We start from the raw sequence: 22,594 nt of genomic DNA, 5'->3' as shown, positions 1-22,594 counted from the left end.
TTTGGACACAGAGATTTATTGTATTTCAAAATTCTCTCAAGTATCTCTTAATCATCGAGCCCAAGGCTGTCCATTTTTGGTTTCGCAGTTGTGGAGCTGTTGCAGATTGAACTTGAAAATACCTCTTTTGAGGGGACAGTTCAAAGAATTGGTTATGCTTTGAGGGGTTGTGGTTGTTAAGGTTTGGAAATGGATCTAAGAAGAGTGGAGAGAGTAAAGCATTGCAAAATGATAAATAGACAGGTGTTTTAACCAAATATGGGTCATCTAACTGTTACCGTTTGAATATTATGGCTGTTTGTTATAACAGCCATAATATTCAAACATATTCAATATGATCTGAAACAGTCAACTTCCATCCACCCACACATCCATATTCTTAGCCACTAATGCAGCTTAGAGTGCATAAGGGTGCACACCTGCTGTGTTTTGTCAGATTAAATCAAACTCTGGTTCATTTCCCCCGTTTGTGCAGATGTGATCACGGTATTTACACTCGAGTTCAACCACAGCGAGACCTCTTTGAAGAAACTGGTTTGTTTATGGTGAGAATGTCATCCGACCCACATCTGACTCAACTACCACGTGTGTGCTGCAAGTTTGAGCTAAACACCTTCTCTTAGCCAAAACCGATCAACTGATTTTGAACGCGGTAAATAAACTGTAGGAGTGAAAATTCCCTTAGAGTCCCACCGGAGCTCGAACCTATTCCAGCTGACAGGCTCTTTGGAAAAAGCAGTAACTGCGCCATACAGATAATCAGTCTGAGTTATTTAAGTCTAAATATATCAAAGGGTGAAAGATACTAATGGGTCAAAAGCTGTCTCATTGACATCGACAAGACAAGGTTGTGATAATAATTAGAAGTTTATGTAGAAAAGATAAGAGCAAATGATGATGAACATGAGGAGGGTGGAGTGAGAGGTGTTAGTGATGTCACAGATGTGCAGATGCGTGAAAAAGCCATTTACAGTATTGGTGTTGTCAGTAAAACAGATGGTTTCTAGGATGGAGGGAGAAAGAGAGGCCAGACCTATTTAAACTCAGTTCTGAGGCTTTCACAGGTGTGCCCAAATCACACTAATGGCCCTCCCTGCCTAGAGACTACTGCAGGAGGAGCACCCTGGAGTGTAGAGCAGAAAGTGGAGGGACTATAAGAATCAGCAGAAACTGGGTTTTCATCAGATATTCAGTTTCAGTTTTTTTACTGCAACACAAAATTGTAAATAAATTATTTCAAAAGCACAAAAATGATGTGGCTCCAAAAGGAGTCAGAAGCATCATTTTGCTGCTGCATCAACCACCAAATGGGGTGGCTGTAGCTCAGGTGGTCAGCAGGTCAGCCACTAATCAGAAGGTCGGTGGTTCGATCCCAGGCTGCCTCCTGGCTGCATGCCAAGTATCCTTGGGCAAGATACTAACCCCATGTTTCCCTACTGGTGGTGGTCAGAGGGCCCGGTGGTGCCAGTGTCCGGCAGCCTCGCCTCTGTCAGTGCGCCCCAGGGCAGCTGTGGCTACAATGTAGCTTGCCATCACCAGTGGGTGGATGACTGAATGTAGTGTAAAGCGCTTTGGGGTCCTTAGGGACTAAGTAAAGTGCTATACAAATGCAGGCCATTTACCATTACCAAATACATTTTATATTCTGTATCTCATGACAACAAGTGTCATTACATATTTGTATAAAGAGACTTCTTCATCTTATTCTCTGTGAATTGTCACAGTTAAAGACCAAAAAGACCTCATAATAATAAGATTCAGTTAGCCAATCAGTATTAGACTGGTCATCAGGAGCAGAGAAAGCAAGGTAAACTTTTACACACCTTAGTAAAAATATTCTCTAAAGAGAGTCCAGGGCTATTATTAAATATCCTTTAATAATAATAATAATAATAATATCCTTTGAGTTGATAGCATTTCACTGCAGATATGCTGTGAAGAATAAATCCTCCCAGTGATGCAAGAAGATGTGCAAACCTAAAACCACAAAGAACTTCTTTTTACGACATATTTTTTCTGAGTGTTTGTCCTTCAGGTTTAATTTCCTGCCAGTACGCAGATTTGAAATGCCACTTCTTTATCTGAAACTGAAATCTCAGATAATATTCTAAGTTATCTACACACAGCAAGTCTGTAGAGAATTTTGAATAAAAAATATACAATGTAGTACCATACATACTAATATTTGTTTTCCAATGAGTCATTATGTTGCCTTTAGCTAAATTCACTCCTTTTTGTGAGCCTAAAGCTGTTGAAAAGGAGCCTTTTTGAAGCAATTACATCATTAAGTAGACTTTAGGTGTTAAAGTGAGGCATGTTTATCCATTACATTTTCAAGTGTCATTCACAAGCTTCACCTTCTTGTCCAAATATGAGCACTTTTGACTCCAGATAAACAAGACGGTGAAGTGACAATTTCTTGGCTTTAAACTGTAGTTCACAATCAGTGGGTAATGTCCCAGTGATCGCATTCTCTACCCCTGTTTGTGTATCCTTCAGGTCTAACCTGTCTGCATATCTGTGCAGAATCTGCAGGTGAGGGTAAAGCTTTGTGCCATTTTTAGTTTAGTTTTCTACAGTTGTACTCATTGATCAGTGTGAAAGTTTACCTTGGTTATCCTTTGGATCTAGTGGAAGCCCAAAAACCTGACCATAGTCCCAAAAAGCCAAGTCAGCAGAGAGTAGGTGAGCACAGGGCTGAGTCTAAACAAGACGCATTTGTTTCCTCATAAATTAATTACCTTTAGTGATATAAGCAACTTGTCTTGTTAGGACATGACATGGGATCAGGGTCCGATTAGTGGCAAAACTATTTATATATATAGAACAAACAGAGAACAAATAAAACAAGGATGCACAAACATTGTGGTACTTGTGGGGAAATACTCTGCTTGGGTTTCACTGTTTAACACAAAATGCAGAAGCACACTTTGATAAAGTACTTTTTCAGATGTTGGAGGTCTTACCAGGAAATGCATGCTCTCTCTTGTGGTTTTTGGTGTAGGCTAGGGGGCTGATACCAGAGTTTGTGCCACGTGATGTCCTGGATTAACCTCTGGGAGAATAAGTATGTCACTAATGCGTCTGTGTATTAAACTTTGGTTAAACATGAATATATTTTCTGTAAAGATATAAAAGCAGCTATTAAGAGTTCATCTTTTGTATAAAATGATGAAACTCCCACTTTTCGGATGTACACAATGGAAACACCCAGAAGAATGTCTCCAAAAGTTGAATCTGTTCATCTGGACGTAGCGTTTTGTGGGAGAAACATTTCGTCACTCATCCAAGTGACTTCTTCAGTCTCAGCTGACTGCAGGTTTCCCCAATCTTATAATCAGTACATTTGCATAATGACTGAAACCAGCCCACTGAAGGAACAATGGGCTGTGAGGTCAGTTCCTTAATCATAATTATGCAAATCCTCATGACCATTGATCAACAACCACTGACCAAAACCCACTGATCAAAGACCACTGATCAATGGCCATGAGTACCATTCACAGAGAGTTGGGGAATGGCTGCAATCACAGCATTGTAAGATGGCGAAAGATGTACCCTTAGGCCCCCTCCTCAATTCAGAGATGGTCTTTCCCTTTTCACGTAACCTCACAGCCCACAGTTCCTTCAGTGGGCTGGTTTCAGTCATTATGCAAATGTACTGTTTATAAGATTGGGGAAACCTGCAGTCAGCTGAGACTGAAGAAGTCACTTGGATGAGTGACGAAACGTTTCTCCCACAAAACGCTACGTCCAGATGAACAGATTCAACTTTTGGAGATTTACTTTCCTGGATGATTGAGAATGCATCAAGACCCAGAAGAATGGTCTATAAACTATAATGTACTGGTTATATAGCACAGTGAACAATTGTAACACAGACGCAAGCCCCCACCTGCTTAATGACGTACTTCTCAGGTTCTGTCGCGTCATGAATCACCTTCAGGAATTGCCTAGTGCATCATTTATCATCCCTTACTTGCACGTCTGGTAAGACATCGCTTCGCCATGTCGCCATTCACTACATGTCAGTCCAGCAACCGGTGAGATAAACGGCAACGTGGGCCAAATTGCAGACACATTAGATATGATAAAGTGACTTGCGGCTGTTAGGTATTTAATTTCCCACCATAATTAGTTTAGCAAAGCAGATTAGAATTTGGTTTCTTAATGATTCTGCATATAATGAAGAAGGCAAAAACGCTCCTGAGTGTGTAAGAAGGCTGTTATTCAGAAGCTTTAAACAAGAGCCCAGATGACAGTACGGTTTTTGTGCATACTCAAGGACTTCTTACTGATTCACAGCTGGTCTTTAGCGGTGTCTGAGGTCATGTGCATTTTTTCCTCCCATTTTATTCCACATGAATTCAAAAGATTTATTAATTATAAATTATAATAGTTGCTTAAAAAAGAGTTTGGAGTCATTTTGATCATTTGTCAGTGTGTCTTCGATCCAAGAAGTCATGGAGTTTACTTTGAGAGTTGAGTATAAAGCCTTAGAAATGGAAGAAGTCATTTGACATGGGAGTGCATGGACTTGCTTTCATGGTGAGGAATAGATCCATCCATCCATCCTCATCTGCTTTATCCGAGGCCGGGTCGCGGGGGCAGCAGCCTAAGCAGAGAAGCCCAGACCTCCCTCTCCCCAGCCACCTCCTCCAGCTTATCCGGGGGAACACCAAGGCGTTCCCAGGCCAGCTGAGAGATAGAATCTCTCCAGCGTGTCCTGGGTCTGCCCCGGGGCCTCCTCCCGGTGGGACATGCCCAGAACACCTCACCCAGGAGGCGCCCAGGAGGCATCCGTGTCAGATGCCCGAACCACCTCAGCTGGCTCCTTTCGATGTGGAGGAGCAGCGGCTTTACTCTGAGCCCCTCCCAGATGGCCGAACTTCTCACCCTATCTCTAAGGGAGAGGCCAGCCACCCTTCGGAGGAAGCTCATTTCCGCCGCTTGTATCGGCGATCTCGTTCTTTCGGTCACTACCCACAGCTCGTGGCCATAGGTGAGGGTAGGGATGTAGATCGACCGGTAAATTGAGAGCTTCGCTTTTACACTCAGCTCCCTCTTCACCATGACAGACCGGTGCAGCGTCCGCATCACTGCAGCCGCAGCACCAATCCGTCTGTCGATCTCCGGCTCCCTTATCCCATCACTCACGAACAAGACCCCGAGATACTTGAACTCCTCCACTTGGGGCAGGAACTCATCCCCGACCCGGAGTGCGCACTCCACCCTTTTCTGGCTGAGAACCATGGCCTCAGATTTGGAGGTGCTGATCCTCATTCCCGCTGCTTCACACTCGGCTGCGAACCGTTCCAGTGCGAGCTGGAGGCCTTCACCCGATGAAGCCAACAGAACCACATCATCCGCGAAAAGCAGAGATGAGATTCTGAGGCCACCGAAGTGAAAGCCCTCCGCCACTTGGCTGCGCCTAGAAATCCTGTCCATAAAAATTATGAACAGAATCGGTGACAAAGGGCAGCCCTGGCAGAGCCCATCACCCACCGGGAACGAGTCCGACTTATTGCTGGCAATGCGAACCAAGCTCTTGCAACGGTTGTATAGGGATCGAATGGCCCGTAGCAATGGGCCAGACACCCCATACTCCAGCAGCACCTCCCACAGGACACCCCGAGGGACATGGTCGAATGCCTTCTCCAAGTCCACAAAACACATGTAGACTGGTTGGGCAAACTCCCATGCACCCTCAAGTATCCTTGAGAGGATAAAGAGCTGGTCCAGTGTTCCGCGACCAGGACGAAAACCGCATTGTTCCTCCTGTATCCGAGGTTCGACTAACGGACGAACTCTCCTTTCCAGCACCCTGGCATAGACTTTCCCAGGGAGGCTGAGGAGTGTGATTCCCCTGTAGTTGGAACACACCCTCTGGTCCCCCCTCTTAAAAATGGGGACCACCACCCCGGTCTGCCAGTCCAGGGGTACTGCCCCTGATTTCCACGCAACATTGTAGAGGCGTGTCAGCCAGGACAGCCCTACAACATCCAGAGCCTTCAGGAACTCGGGGCGGACCTCATCCACACCAGGGGCTCTGCCACCAAGGAGTTGTTTAACTGCCTCAGTGACCTCGCCCCCGGAAATTGGCGGGTCATCCCCCTCATCCCCAGACTCTGCTTCCTCCTCGGAAGACGTGTCAGTGGGATTAAGGAGGTCCTTGAAGTATTCCTTCCACCGCCTGACAATTTTCTCAGTTAAGTCAGCAGCACTCCGCCAGCACTATACACAGTGCAGGTAGAGCACTCCTGAGGCGCCTGACGGTTTGCCAGAATCTCTTTGAGGCAGTCCGAAAGTCTTTTTCCATGGCCTCTCCGAACTCCTCCCACACCCGAGTTTTTGCTTCAGCCACTGCCCGAGCCGCATTCCGCTTGGCCTGTCGATACCTGTTGGCTGCCTCCGGAGTCCCACAGGCTAACCAAGCCCGATAGGACTCCTTCTTCAGCCTGGTGGCTCCCTTCACCTCATTTGGTTCGGGGATTACCACCACGGCAGGCACCAACCACCTTGCGGCCGCAGCTGAACATGGTCCATTCGGACTCAATGTCCCCAGTCTCCCTTGGAATGCTGTTGAAGCTCTGCCGGAGGTGTGCGTTGAAGATCTCGCGGACTGGGGCCTCTGCTAGACGTTCCCAGCACACCCTCACTACGTGTTTAGGTGCACCGGGTCTGTCCAGCGTCCTCCCCCACCACCTGATCCAACTCACCACCAGGTGGTGATCAGTTGACAGCTCAGCCCTTCTCTTTACCGAGTGTCCAGAACATATGGTCGCAGGTCTGGTGATACGATTACAAAATCGATCATCGACCTGTGGCCTAGAGCGTCCTGGTGCCACGTGCACTTATGGACACTCTTATGTTCGAACAAGGTGTTCGTTATGGCCAAACTGTGATTTGCACAGAAGTCCAATAACAAAACACCGCTCGGGTTCAGATCAGGGAGGCCGTTCCTCCCAATCACGCCCCTCCAGGTCTCGCTGTCATTACCCACGTGAGCATTGAAGTCTCCCAGCAGGACAACAGAGTCTCCAGGTGGAGCACCTTCCAGCACCCCACCCAGGGACTCTAAGAAGGCTGGGTACTCTGAACTGCCACTCGGCGCATAAGCGCAGATGACAGTCAGGACCCGTTCCCTGACCCTAAGGCGCAGGGAACAAACCCTCTCATCCACCGGGAAAAACCCCAACGTACCGACAGCAAGCTGAGGGGATATTAGAATACCCACCCCAGCCCGCCGCCTCTCACCAGGGGCAACTCCAGACTGAGACAGAGTCCAGCCCCTCTCCAGGAGACTGGTTCCAGAGCCCAAGCCATGCGTAGAGGTGAGCCCGACTATATCTAGCCGGTACCTCTCAACCTCATGCACTAACTCAGGCTGCTTCCCCACCAGAGAGTGACATTCCATGTCCCAATTGCCAGTCTTGGCAGCCAGGGATCAGTCCGCCAGGGCCTCCGCTCCTGGCCGCCACCTGGCACACAATGCACCCGACCTCTATGGCACCTCCTGCGGGTGGTGGGCCTGCGGGAGGATGGGCCCATGTCCCCTTTTCGGGCTGTGCCCGGCCGGGCCCCATGGACTAAGGCCCAGCCACCAGACGCTCACCCTCGGGCACCCTCCCCGGGCCTGGATCCAGGGCGAGGCCCCGGTAACTCTATCCCGGGCAGGGTAAACTGTCCCCTCGATGTTTTCTTCATAAGGGTCTTCTGAATCGCTCTTTGTCTGGTCCCTCACCCAGGGCCAATTTGCCATGGGAGACCCTACCAGGGGGCAAAAGCCCCCAGACAACATAGCCCCTGGGATCCCTGGGACACATAAACCCCTCCACCATGATAAGGTAGCGATTCACGGAGGAGGTGAGGAATAGATGAGAAGATGAATACTGCTGTCATGACTGAGAGTTAAACATAAAGCTGCAAGACTTACACTCACATTAATCATGTTTACCACAGACAAACTTTTGGGATACAAAGTATATTTTTGCGCCTGTGGTCAAAAGGTTACACACACTCATCATAATAATTACTTTGGCAGCACTTTTTGGATTAACCTATACTCAGAACAATGGGAAAGTCCAAGGAACTGAAGATCAAAGAGAACTATAGATTTACAAAGTACCTTGGAGCAATTTCTAAACGGGTCATCAAACAGTTGTACATAAGTACAAGTTATTCAGATGTGTCACCACTTTGCCAAGATCTGGAAGATGACCCAAACTGACCCCTTCAGGTGAAAGGAAATTGGTTAACGCTTTTTGGGAACAGCCCAGGAACCATCCAAGTCTCAAGCTTTCCATGAACTGAAAACTGCCTTTGATACCAGCATCACTGTCCACAGGGAAGCACCATGAATAGGACATAAATTAATAGGCTGGATCTCAGGAGGATGTATATTTTTGGTGTTGTGTGGATTGAAGAAAATCCAACATAAATTCAAACTTGTTTGCCCAATTCTTGTTTTTTAAAATCATTAAAGATGTAGGCTGTATTATCATTCCAACCAAGAAAAAGAACAGTGCAGAGAAATCACTGAAAGTCCAAAATTACCTTGACACTCATGGCCATATTGATTGTATGTTAACCTCTGATCGCAACTCTATCTCATCTATCTTTTCTTAAAAATCTAAACAATTATAAAGGTTCAGTTGTCATTTATTTCCAGGTCAAATGACTCCATTGGTATTCATCATTTCCAGCTTTCACCTCTGTCCTTTAATATTTGTGGCTTTTTTTTACCCTCCATTGCAAATTTCATTGGTCTCAGTTCAAGCAGCACTCAAATATTGTTCAGTCAACACTCAGTCTGAAAAAAGTTAAGTAAATATGAAAACTGTCACTGCTTTTTGCACTTACTTATTAATTCTGATTTCTGGCATTTTAATCTCAATAAATCAGAAATAACTTGTCTACTAGGAGTACGAGTTCGGAGTCACTTTTATTAGTCGATTTACTGAGCAGAGATCTAAATACTATCTGTGCCTCACAGACACAACATGTCCTTTGGCATTGTTGCTGTGATGGCCAACAGTGAATAAAAACGTCCAGCTTGTCACACTGGACATTTGTTCTGTTAAATGTCATCTTTCAGCATGCAGGGTTAAAGATTATATTTTAAATCAGATTACAGCCTTTTGCAAAACCAAACGTAGTAGTTTTCAGTGCACACATGGAGCACATACCACGACCTTTTGGCTGAAAAACTTGTTCCTAACTCCATTGTCACTCTTCCAACTTATAAATACAGATTTTATTGCATGTTAAAAGAGCACCCTCCAGTATTACTGCTTCCAAAGAGTGGCAGTATTTGATGTCCAGAAATCAGAAATGATTGGGTTTACCCACATTAAAATTCCTGCATGTACCATTTATAGCTAATTGTGCCCCCAAAGGCAAAGAGTATGTAATTAGTTTGTTTGTCTGCCTAGCTCTTTGCTTCTTAGCAGTCTAGCATCCAGTTTTCATGATATCATTTTCAAATTTTGTGTGATGGTAGATAACAGAAATAGGTCGAGCTGAATTCATTTTGGTGATAATCAGGTCAAGGTCAAACCAATGTGAGAAACAGTAAAAACTTTATATTACACACAGACTTCTATTTCTATTTATTTTTTTATATAGCACTTTTAATTACAACAGTGGTGTTGACCAAAGTGCTGTACAAACATACAAATTACACAATAAAATAACACACAATAAAATAGCAATATCAGTTAACATCAATGCCAAATAGCTAATAACAAATAAATAAATAAATAACTTTCATGCAGTATTAAAAGCCAGTGAGTAGAAATGTGTTTTAAGATAGGATTTAAAAAGGTTGAGGGTAGGAGTCTGTCTAATGTGGAGAGGCAAATCATTCCACAGTTTAGGCGCCACGACCGCAAATGCATGATCACCTCTAAGAACCAGCCTCGACCTTGGTGTGGCCAAGAGCAAAAGATAGAGTCTTGACCTCCACTGTTAATGACCAAGGTCAAAGCTGACCTAGAGAAAAATTCAAGAAATAATATAGGCATGGAGAGAGCTGTACAACGCAATTTTTATTTTTTTTATACCACACCCAACGATGTCACAATGACGCAACAACATGCTGACATCAGTATGTTGCAATAAAAACATCATAAAACATGAAGCTTTTAGTATAGGCCTTGCCCTCTGGGGGAGTTGCGCTCTCTGAGTGCTCGTGTTTTGGTATAAAATGGTACATTCAGGCGAGTTCACAAAATCACAGGTTGTTCATTAAAAGTATTTCTCTACCAAACCGCTGAAAGAACCACCGTATTGCTTCACTAACTTGGAGCCAACAACCACATGCTGTTTGCTGTAGCACACCGCAGGGTCATGTGACTCAGTATATTTCTGAACTTGTGTTCCCTCAGAAATCTCATGGGTCTTGTCATGAGAGGCTCTTGGATGTTTGTCAGCCTGTTCTAACATTAAAGACTGGAATGACTTTTATACGTCATTGGACTATGAAAAATTGTCACCATTTTAAGAGAGACTGAGTAGAATTCAGGGGTATTTTTGTTTACTTTAGTTCTTTCTTCAAAGGAGGAACCATCTGTAATATTGTTTATAGTGTACCATTTCTTAAATGCACAGTAATAATAATCAATTCACTTTGCTGTTTTGCACCAACAGATGCAATGGACATCCATCTGTACAGAGAACTTTATAGTTGTTTTTCTTTTATCCTGTTCCCCAATAATGGACTTCCAGCTTTAATGTTTCAGGAGCTATTTCTGTGCTGCAGTGCATTGTGGTAAAAGAATCTCCTAAAGTTAGAAGAGCTAAAATGGTTTGTTTCACAAAGTGGCTGATCTGAGGGACTGCACCAAAAGCCAGTACAAGATGAATGATGATTAATTTGCACTGTGAAACATGCACAGCTACTCCAGTCAAATCCAAGAATGAAAATATGGGGCTGGAAATGAGAATAATAGGTCCACTTTAAACTAGTTAGAAATCACTCTCCATTAGCTACACAGTGCACTGTGATGAATGCATGCACTAGTTCCACCAAAAATAGAACAAACGAGGTGTCTCTTACCATGTAATTTACATGTTGGAAACACTATAATAAAATGCATGACATTTGATGGATGTGGAAATTCTAATCATGCAACACCAGATCTGTTAGTGAGCACGGAATGAGAAACATTTATTTGAAATCTCAGTCTATTCTGCACTATTTAGAAAGCTACTCAGAGTCTGCTGTGTATATTGCAAATAACAAATGGCTGAACAGAAGTAATTTTACATACAGAGTCTGTGCAGCTGCAGGTGAATTGTTTGATGCTTCGCATTCCTGTGAGAGCTCTGCTGCGAGACGTGCAGCGGCTCAGAGGGCTTTTCTTAGATCAGATTCTCTGAGTTAGTCTTACAAGCATACATTAATCTGGTTTATGGAATCTAGATTAGGTTTATCTCTGCGTAGTCTGTCAGGCTGCCGCTCACACTCTGCAGTCGGAGAGAAATTAAATGTCTGTGTTGTTCGTGTTATTTTTAGTTCTGAGCATTGCTCATGTATCTCTGTCATATCATGTGGTGCATTCTGCCTGGAGAAATACGTTCAAACATGTTGACCTCCTCCAGCCAAGAGGAAGCAAGTGATGCTAAAAGATGCTGGCACGCTCTGACCTCAGGACCTCTCAACAGAGTCATTCAGCTGCATTCAGAAATATTAAACAACAGCTGGATGAACAGATGAATGATTTAGTGGATTTTTCATTCACCATATTTATGGCTCCAAATCAGATACCCTTCATTATTTGTCAGATTTACAGTGCTGATGAATCTACACAAGAAATTGCAAAAGCCATTGATAAAACTAATCGTTTTATCTCTGAATTATAATCACAACCGTAAATTGTGTAGCTCTGTAATTGCAATGTCTTTCTCTTCACTGAGAAACTGCCCCCACTGTTTGGCATCTCAGATGTGAGTGTAGTTAAATATGCTTTTGGACACCAAGGCAGTGGCTAATTACTCAGTTTGTATTGATTACAAATCTAATGAGCTCCCTGCAGATATGGAAGTTGGGTGTAATGGGTGAGTTGCACCAAGTGATGAAAATTATGAATCATGTTGCTTTTGATGATTCGCAGGAGACTACAATAACTGAGATAAAGCAGAAGATTATGAAGATCCCGGATGCTAATGGTATCGTCATAGATGGGTTCCCTCGGGACGTCGGACAGGCCCTGTCCTTTGAGGACCAGGTGAGTCTCATTTATCCTCTAATGCACCAATGTCCAAATTATTTTACATTGTGGGTCAGACCAGTAAAACTCCTCTTTCTGTCAGTGTAATTAGGCTTAACTACACATTTAATCCCTGAGTTATTTTTACATAAGAAAAAGAAAGAGCAATTTCAGCAGTGCATCTTTTTTTCTTCATGATAAAGAAATGCTGCTGCAGTAACTGAAAGAAATCTGTCAGCATGACTCTTTTGGCTAAAGCTGTTAGAAATACATGTGTAAACTTAAAGAAAAGGTTTTGTTGGCTTAATGCAGAGGCTGTTCTTCACATTTTCCAAAGGCGTCCAGTGGGCTTGGAGTCTTTGCCAAGCGAATTCTGGCCCTTGGACCTTATGTTTGACACCCTTTTCTATTGCTTTGTTCATCCTGGGTTCAGATGCTGTTTTCATGTTTATAACTTAAGTCATTTTACATAAATCTTAATTGCGCGGCCTTTAGGCTTAAGCTATCTGTCACATCTAATCTGCAAACATAACGAGTCTTTTCTGTGTTTGGAGTTATGAAAATTGCTTTCATGTTTCATTGATTCTATATATAAAAGAGTCACTTTGTCTCATGTGCAGTACACAGCAACCCTTTCATACCTGCTGTATTTAATCGCACAGGGGGCATTTTATCTTTATACTGTGTGCAAACTGTGTAAGTTATCGGCTAATGACAGCAAGCTTGGTTGGCAAGCTGTATCCACAGACTTTCTGGCAGATGCCTTCTCATTAGCACTAAGCAACAGACTGAAAAATATTAGACTACAACACACCAAAACTAGAGCACAAACTTCTTGTGGGGTCTGTTAGTGGGGGTGGGTAACATAGCCTCAAAATGATATAAAATTTCAACAAAACAGGAAAAGAAATACTGAAAAATGTTTTATTAATGATTGCAGCTTGCAGTCAGCAGCATTTATAAGTATAAGTGAACGAAGGGCATTTTCCATCCTTCTTTTCTAATGAGCTGATGACACACTTCCTAATTTGAAGCACAAGTCTATTGAAACAAGATGCCAGCAGCCGCAGCGTTATAAAGCAGGAGTAGTGACACAGCATTACATCCAGTGTCACACTGGAAGTCAAATGTAGCTCAAAAGTAGCTCAGTGGTATTTTTCCCGAATATAATAAATTAGGATTGAATAGCATGGATACATTCATTTGCCCCAGTGGGGAAATTTTAGTGCACTGCATATGACATTTGTATGCATTAACATAAGAAAAAATGTTGCCTACAATATAGAGAGATTTTCACTCCCAATTGGGCAACCTATTGGGAGTGAGACCAACCGTGGTCGCCTTTCTGGTGTGCACACTAGCGAACGTAAAAGCATGCTGCAATATCACATTGTTATATCACATAAAAATGTATACTGGTATTAATACAGAATTAATAATGGTTAAGAACACATTAGTTCAGTTTATTTGTCACATATTTGCATTAATCTTACTGTGAAACGAACCAACATAAACATAAACTCATTCGAGAGAGTCAGTTCAGTGATGCAAATTAGGTAAAGTGAAAAAACTCTAAGCCTTAACCCTTTATCGCCCAAGTATTACACAGGGTGCCTGGGTGTATTTTCTAATTTTGACTAATTAAAACTACAAAATAATTCTCATCTTTCACGAACCATTTAGATTTTACCTCTGGGCTAAAATGGCTGAGGAGTTACAGCAATGTGAAGTGCACAGGTCAAGCTGTTCAGACAGCAGTATCTTGTGAAGGCTCTGTGCTGCTGTGATACATCAAATATCCCCATAAAGTTTGTCTTTCTAACTTTCCAAAACCATTTAAATGTCTATAGCACAAACAGTAGTGCTAGAGACATTAGATACAGAGATTAAAACTGTTTCTTGCACCAGTTTGTAAAACATTTATTTCATATGTAAAGTTTTTTTAAAAAAATATTATTAAATTACTCAATTTTAATGAAAGCATCAGGTGGTCATTTGAGGAACTGCAGTGTTTGGTTCTTCCTTGGCGGTGTTGTGATTAGTGCCTGTAATTAAATGACACATTTTTTTATTAGCTAACTAATTACAATTACATCTGTTTGGTAATTTAACTGCGCACATCACCATTGCTATTTTACTGCCTTGATTCAAATTTCAAGAAGATTTGTATTCCTAACTCTACTGTAGATGGGACAACATTATATTTCTATGTTTTCCCTTTGTTTCAGTCTGTGACTAACAGGCACACATGCTCCACCAGATGAGTTTCAAAGTCACTGTGTTTATTTTGTGAGGGAGACACAGTGAAAATTGTTGTCTGTGTGTCTGACACACACAAAGAGCCATTCAAGTAGGCACCTGCTACAAGCCAAGTATGTAAATGAGCTGGTTGTTCTCAACACACCGACCGTTTCCTGTCTAGTTCATCTCCAACACTAAAAGAGTTGAGCGTATCATGGCTTAGTGGTTTGAGTAAATCTACTTCAGTTTGATATGCTAAATATCAGGAGCTACACAGCGACTACAGGCCATTATGAGGGTTTTTAAGACTTAAATATTTAAGTTGTCACATTCAAATTAGCATTCTTCCAATTGCCTTTGATTAAAGTTTATTTTTGCATCTATTTTGCATTAGAAAGCTGCATATGACAAAAGTCAAACTGAAATCCTCTTCAGGTTTCGATGACAGTTATTGTTCGTATTTCATAATTTGTTAAAAGTGGATAAGTGGATGTTTGTGGTAACAACTCTAATGGTGCATTGACGTCATTGGTGTGGGAATATAATGTTGAGGCACAGACTCAACTTAGTGCGTTGCGAGCAGCGTCCTCGGGCTCTTTTCATTAATAAACTGTAACACGGCAGAAATATCCAAGTTAGCAGGTAAATTGTTTACTGAAAATATTATGACTGGGTCCTTCACAGGAGTGCAATTTACTTATTTTGCTACAATCTAGGACAAATTAAGGGGTTTTTTAAGTTAAATTTTTCTTATGTTTTGCTTTTTTTGGACCCTGAAGTCTGCAAACACTGAAAGATGTTTTGGTCCTCTCTCTTTTTTTTGTAATGCTGGAAGCTGATGTCATCTGTTCTTTTAGTACATTCCCATCATTATTTTTCATTTATGGTGTTGTAGTACTTGTTGAGCTGATGGCAAATGCTGCAGTCTGATTATTGCACTCCACGTGATAGAATTATGGGAGTGTAGTTGGCATTAGTCATTTTTCTCAGGTCCAGTTTATTGGTGCTTCCTTATCCTGCCTTTCTGCCTCTCTCCAAAGTTTTATGAAATTCTTGCTGAGAGGCAGAGTTCAATGTTAAAGAGATCAGTTTTTAAAGGTACTGACTGAACGAATTTGTGTAATTTTTATTTTCTCTTTGATTATTAAAACAGTAAATTTTTTTTCATTCAAAATACAACCAGTCAGTGTTTCTACAGTGTCCGTCTTTCTGCTTGTCCCCCACCTAGTGTTTGATATTTGACATTATCACTGACCTCAAGTTCACACCAGACCCTCTCAAGCTTCTGATCAGCTATTTACCATTTCGCTGTCTAGCCACTGTTCAATGTTCTTCAAATGAGCAGGTAAGAGCTCACTGAGCACGAACTCTGAAGACGTTCTGACTGGCAGACTGGTTCATGGTCTTTGCATTATCAAGCATCTGACCAAAGTAGGAAGTTGATGATGTTTTTTTGGCTTTATCTTCTAGAAACTGCAGTACTTAATGAAGGAATTTTTATGGGAAGTCACAAAATGCTTTGAAAAGCCATCCATCCATCTTCTTCCACTTATCCAATTCTAGTGCTGGAGTCTATCCCAGGGTATACCCTACAGAGGTTACCAGTTTATTGCAGGGCAAACACATAGAGACAGACAACCATTCATAATCACATTCACACCTACATCCAACTTACAATAATCAACTAACCTGACCCTACGCTCTCTAAACTGCAACCAAAGTACCCGGAGAGAACCCACACACACACAGGGAGAATACACAGAGACACCAGACTGGATTCGAACCCAGAACCTTCTTGCTTGTGAGGCTTACAGCCACACCACCATGCTGTTCCCTTTTTGAAAACATCAGGGTTGATATGAAGATGATAAATAGTACAAATATTCTGGAAACATGGATGCTGGGATACAGCTTGTGTATGCTTTTTTTTCCTCTGAGCTTCTAATGGAAAGTCCGGCTCTACAGCTGAGTGGCCAATTGTGTGTCACAAAACAGTCGATTGCTTTTAGTGGGACTAATGCTTTCAATCACTATTAAACTCACTTAAGATTTATCAGCTTTTTAATGAGCGCTGAGTGACTTTTAGAGCCGTTTAGGGCCTTTTGAGGTCAGTAGAAGATAATCCTGACCTTGTAATGTCAGCAATTTTAGTTGCATTACAGGGAACAAGACGGAAGGACAGCAGACTTTCAAGTCCCACTTGGGAAGGATTAACATTTCAAGAAGACATTTTACAAAAAAGAATGAATAAAAGTATCACCTTGTCACCACCAAGTCAGTATATCATACAAGAATTTTATATGTTAATTTTTCATTTATTCTATTACTTGTTTGGGCCATAAAACATGAGAAAAACACCAAACACAAGATCCTGCAGCTTCATGTCACATTCTATTATTATTCTGTTTCAGATCGATGATGGTTCAGCAGGACTCTGAATGCAATGTTTATTGTGAACTTTGGTTTATGTAGATTGATTCGGAACAGGCGAGACCAGATTTGCAGTTCCTGCTCATTTATTATACAGTATTATTACAAACAGATTGCATACAATTGCCAGCTTGACTCCATTCAGTAGGAAACTGACTAATAATAGACTGATTTCAGCTTATTGCCGTTTTATTGCTGTGTTGATGCATGATGCAAGTTATGCAATCAATAGATCAATAAGTTGACCTTGAAGTCCTTGGTGGATGTAAGGCAAATTTTAATGGATTCTTAGCATGACCCCGCTCTACTCATGTACAAAGTTTTATCAGAATTACTTTAAAACTTTTCGAGCTATCGTGTCAACAGTTACACACACCCACACATGCCAACACTACCAAAAACATAACCTCCTTCTCAAAGGTTATATTTTTATTGGATGTACCATGAAGATACTCAATGCACCTGAACACCACTTTTAATTAAAAAACTTTTTGGCCTTTCTATCAAACATTTTACCGCAAATTTAATACATAAGGCAACCTTTGGTTTTCTTGTTGCTGCTTCATGTTGCATCGCATATACTGGTATGTTGATGCAGATATGCTGGAAATATTTTTTGACTCTTTATGGAAAAACTGAGGTCTGAACAATTCTCACAGTGTGATTTGTTATTTGTCCAGCAACAACTCTGCTGTACCTTTGGACATAAGATTGCACCAAAAGGTGTTTCACCAGGTTTGATGATCAGCGCAGCAGCAAGTGCCTCAATCAATGACAGCATGTGCTGTCGGTGTGTCACGTAAGGAAGCTGTGATGCAGCCTGTGAATATTCTGTAAATATCAAACAGCGTTAGTACACTCTACAAAACTGCAGCTCCACTGTGGCACAGAATGGTTGATTAAATTTGTGTTTTTTGGGCTCCTGCAGGGAAAACCAGATGGGACTCTTTTGGAAGCGGCACTTACTGAAAGATAGTGTGGAGCTTTATCTCGTCATCTTTCCAGTCAACACATCCAAATGGCTTGTCAATGTAGACAGCCACAGCCAGTCATGTGGCTCTACAGAGGCTGTTCTCTTCAGTTAGGGTAACAAATGGTCCAAAAGACCATTTCTGTCTCTGTTTCCTATTGCCTGTTTTTGTATGCAGACACGCAAGGAAACGTGCTTCATACACACTGAAATATGCAAAAATGTATTTACATGTACAGTGAAATAAACAGGCAAATGCATAAAACTTCAAAGAGGTCAAAGCATGAAAGTGCATGAACGCACATGGTTGTGACACACAACAAATGTGCATTAACACATGAGTGCATGCAAAAAGATGTAACCTATAAATACAGAAGAAAGAGATAACCATACTTAATATATGAAAACGTGCTTACATTAAGTCGAGCACAAACCAAAACAGTCGTTTTTTTTGTCATCCCAGACGTCACCGTTTCTGTTTTCAGTTAGATGGCATTAGTCACAGTGTGCTACCGACTCAGTTAAAAACAAGTTAAACACGATCACTGTCACTCTGAGTGTCAAACCTACAGACAATTAGCAGTTCAAGCTGCCGCTCTCCTCGGCTTCAGAATGAGAATCGTCTTTGTTTAGCTGCCTCTGGTCCCACGCTTGGGCTGCATTGTATTCTTTTTGTTGAGCTGACACAGACTTGTGAATCTTGTGAAACATTTAATAAAAAGCATTTCATTTAAAAGATAATACTGAACTTGTATTCACCAAACACACCCTGTCTCTGGAAGTATAAATAAGCAGCTTTCTATTGTTAAATCAAATTACAGGTAAACGGATATGATATATCAATGCTGAGTTTACTACCCGAGCTTCACACTCAGTTATAAAACTACCTCATAGTCAGCAAATTTGAATAAAAACCATGATATAAAATACTATGAAGTGTATGAACAGACTATAAAATAATATTTCAGAGGTAATCCTGGGTGTCTCTGAAACAGCTGCTGAGTTGCATAAAAAAGTAATAGCTCATTAGTTAATTATACCACTGAGTACTCTAATCTTTCTGTACTGTCTTTGGTTTATTTGGGAAGCTTACTGTAGTTTAGTTATACATTACGTCATGATACTTTAAAATACCTCATTAGGAATTAGTTAGAAAATGCTCTGTATATATATCTATATACAAATCATCACTGCTTATATATATATTAATCTTCAACTGTGTATTTTTGCTACTCATTAGCAATAAATTAAATAGGTCGGCCATGGTGCTCTTTTAATTCCTTAGTAACGACTGTAATATAAAAAGTGATCCACAGCTTTTTCTTTCTGCAGCCAGCTGTGCAGAAAGTATCGTAGAAGCATCTTAGAAGCTTTAAATATGCACCAGTCAGCCACAACTTTGAAACTGTCCTGGTCGGCGCATAGAGACAGGACCTGGGTAGATGCTAAATTAGATTGGGATCTGGCAAGTTTCAAGGCTGTGTCAAAGCTTTGAGCTCTTTGTGGATTTCTGCACTGTTTCAAGATGTATTACCCCACTGGGGGAGACTGTGGTATACGGTATGTGAAAGTAAATTTCACATACACAAATGCCAGAACCCAAGGTTTCTCAGCAGAGCGTTGTAATGAGATAGTGCACTATTTTATATTACTTTAATTTCATTCAGGTCACAGATTAACATACAATTTAGTTTTGTTTTATATATTTAACTTTAACCTGAAAGTCCCTTAAGATTGTTTTCTTTTTTTATCACAAGAGAACAACATTTCCACAGTTGTGAACTTCTGGTTAAGTAGATGATTTTCCAAGTATGCCAGATTTATTGAACAACAAACTATTTCAGGCATTGTGAGGGGTTTCTGTGGGCCCATCACAGTAACCACTGTGGATATCTAACCCACTCTAACGTCTTTGTTATATCCTCTTGTCTCTTGGTTTTTGTACCCTCTCTCCCTGTTGTTGTGAAGAGGCCAAGTTTGGGTGTAATAATAGCTCATAATGTGGTTGCTGTCGTCTCCCCGGTCTGCTGCGCCTGACAGCAGATTCCACTCAGTACGTGCTCCCTGTCTGAAAGCTGCCTGAGGAAACAAAACACATAAACAAGAGGATACATGTGGCTGGCTCGTGCAGAGAATCAGTGCTAACCAGGCAACACCCACACAATCACATACTCCTCCCTTCTTTGATACACCTCAAAGCTGAGCTATAAGTGTGTTTCCAGCTGTTCCAAACATGGAGCAGATCACATCTGCTAATGTGTAAACAATTCAATAAACTCACAGTCACTGGCTAACTCATTTATGTTGCCACACATTTGTGTGTTATTAGGCATTTTCACATTCACGGCCCGGAAGTCTAATAATTCACCACTTTTCATAAGCAGCAATCTCTGAAATTCAGTTAAGCTGATTCAATTTTTTTTATTGTCAGAATGTTATTTAAGTGTCATTTAAAATAGCTTACGGCGGTTTGTAAAGGCGCACTGCTGTTAGATCAGGACTAGAGAAAGTCTACTGGATGTTAAATAAGGTAGATATCCATGCAGCTTTGTTTATAAGTGTCTTAGCAACTGCTCAGAAACGGTTCATGAAGTCATTAATGATTGGATGTGAGCTGATGACGACCTAGATTTTAATGCAAGCATGTGGCAGGCCTGGGGTTTACAATAACCAGTATTTGTTTTAAGGCTTGAAGCTTTTATTGTTATGGTCAGTGACCAGACTGCAAGTTGTGCATCACTTCAGCCAGTTCAATTAACTTCTCAACTGCATTTAAGGTGTTTTTAATTTTTTTAAAGATTTAAATATAGCTGATTGTACTACAAGGCTGCCCAAGAATTCTATAGTCCACTTTTCAAGAGTAAAATTTCTTAGTATTTCATTTGAATCCTATTTAACACTAATTAGCAGGTATCTATTAGTGCAGTGGAGCTGTATGGTCTATGGATGCACTCCACCCACTTGTCTAAATCTAGTCTCTTCTTGCCAGTAGGGATATTTCACTAGCAAGAACCCCAACCCAAAATATGAATGATAATCATTTATTGATGAGCTACAGCAGAGGGTAAAGTATGGCAGAGGCCTAACTGGAGATCTGTAGTGGCTCCCGGCCTGGCAAATCTCCCGATACGTCTCAGAGAGGCTGACAAAAAGGGGAAAAATGAAGGAAGGGTGAGGCATACAAATGAGAACAAATGGGTTTGTGGTGCAATGAGTTTACAGGAAGTAATGTTTGAGGTTTGGTGCACTCTGGTTTTTTCCCCTTGACTCTAAAGAGAATGATAGTCGATAAAATTAACCAATGTTATTTAGTTAGATCATAGATCAACAAGCTGACAGACTGAATAGACGTCTCTTTGCAATCAGAGGAGTCACCGCCTTCTGACTTAAAAAGAATGCAGGTTTACGGCACTTTTGCACTTCTGACCTCACTTTTCAGACATGGAACCTTTTTATGTTAAACAATGAATCATATTTCCTCGAAGGTGTCCCTTTAGGTCTACCCTTCTGGCCATCTCAACAGTGGACTGTTTATGGGATCACCTCGAGGATGTCATTTTTTATACAATACAACTTTTTACACTGAAAGAAAAAAATAATGGTGCTTTTCATCAGAATCAGAACACACTATTAATCCGGAAGGAAATTATGTGGTTACAGTTGCTCCAAGACAATGAGAACAACAACAAACTGAACTAAATTAAATAAAAAAAAATTTCAAAGTTACAAAATATAAGAAATAGCTCTAATATATACAAACAGCTCAATTATAAATATCCAGAATATTACAAAGATTAAATATATATGATTGACATTTTACTCTAAACTGTAAACTGTAAATCTGTGCATTAGATGGGGGAGTTGTACAGGGAGATGGCCACAGGCAAGAATGATTTCCTGTGTCGTTCAGTGGTGCATTTGGCTAATCTCAGTCTCTCGGTGAACATGCTCCTGTGACTGGCCAGCACGTCATGGAGTTGGTGGCAGGTATTGTCCAGCATTGTCCTTATCTTGGACAACATCCGCCTCGCCGACACCACCTTAAGGGAGTCCAGTTCCATCCCCACAACATTAGTGAAAACGTCTGAAGCCAGCAGGTCTCTGTCCAATGGCTGAAGTCTGTGGTGTAAAGGGTGAAGAGGAAAGGGGAGAGGACGGTCCATTGTGGTGCCTCTGTGTTGCTGATCACCTTATCAGACACACAATGTTGAAGACACACAAATTGTGGTCTTCCTGTCAGGTAATCAACAATCCAGGACACAAGAAAGGCATCCACCTGCATCGCTGTCAGCTTATCACCCAGGAGTGTTGGCCTGATGGTATGAATGCACTGGAAAAGTCAAAAAACGTGACCCTCACAGTGCTCGCCGGCTTCCCCAGATGGTCGTAGACACGATTGAGCAGGTAGATGATGGCGTCCTCAGCTCCGAGACGGGGCTGGTAAGTGAACTGAAGGGGATCCTGATGTGACCTGACAATAGGTCGGAGTTGGTTAAGGATGAGTCTTTCCAGGGTCTTCATGAGATGGGAAGTCAGTGCCACAGGTCTGTAATCCTTGGAGACACTGGGACGTGGCATCTTTGGTACAGGATACCGCGTGGATTTTTTCTTTTTTTCTAAATCAACAAATATATAGCTGAGTTTCCAGTTGCCTTTTCAGCATCTTTACATAACTTATTTGGGATCATTCAGCTGTCAGATCAGAGCACAATGTATCTCGTGCGATTCCATGTCATGTACA

The 22,594-nt window shown here is 41.7% G+C and overlaps 1 protein-coding gene across 1 annotated transcript in view; it reads left to right on the top strand.

Annotated features, from left to right (window-relative positions):
* ak5 (adenylate kinase 5) overlaps positions 1 to 22,594 on the top strand; it is a 117,999-nt gene that overhangs the window by 13,938 nt on the left and 81,467 nt on the right. Inside the window, exon 5 of the mRNA XM_063460867.1 lies at positions 12,117 to 12,230. Coding sequence (XP_063316937.1) covers positions 12,117 to 12,230 — 114 coding nt within the window. The remainder of the gene's footprint in view (positions 1 to 12,116; positions 12,231 to 22,594) is intronic.

The sequence above is a fragment of the Pelmatolapia mariae genome, linkage group LG18, assembly GCF_036321145.2.
Source record: "Pelmatolapia mariae isolate MD_Pm_ZW linkage group LG18, Pm_UMD_F_2, whole genome shotgun sequence".
NCBI lineage: Eukaryota > Metazoa > Chordata > Actinopteri > Cichliformes > Cichlidae > Pelmatolapia > Pelmatolapia mariae.
This window is presented reverse-complemented; position numbering and strand designations above follow the sequence as displayed.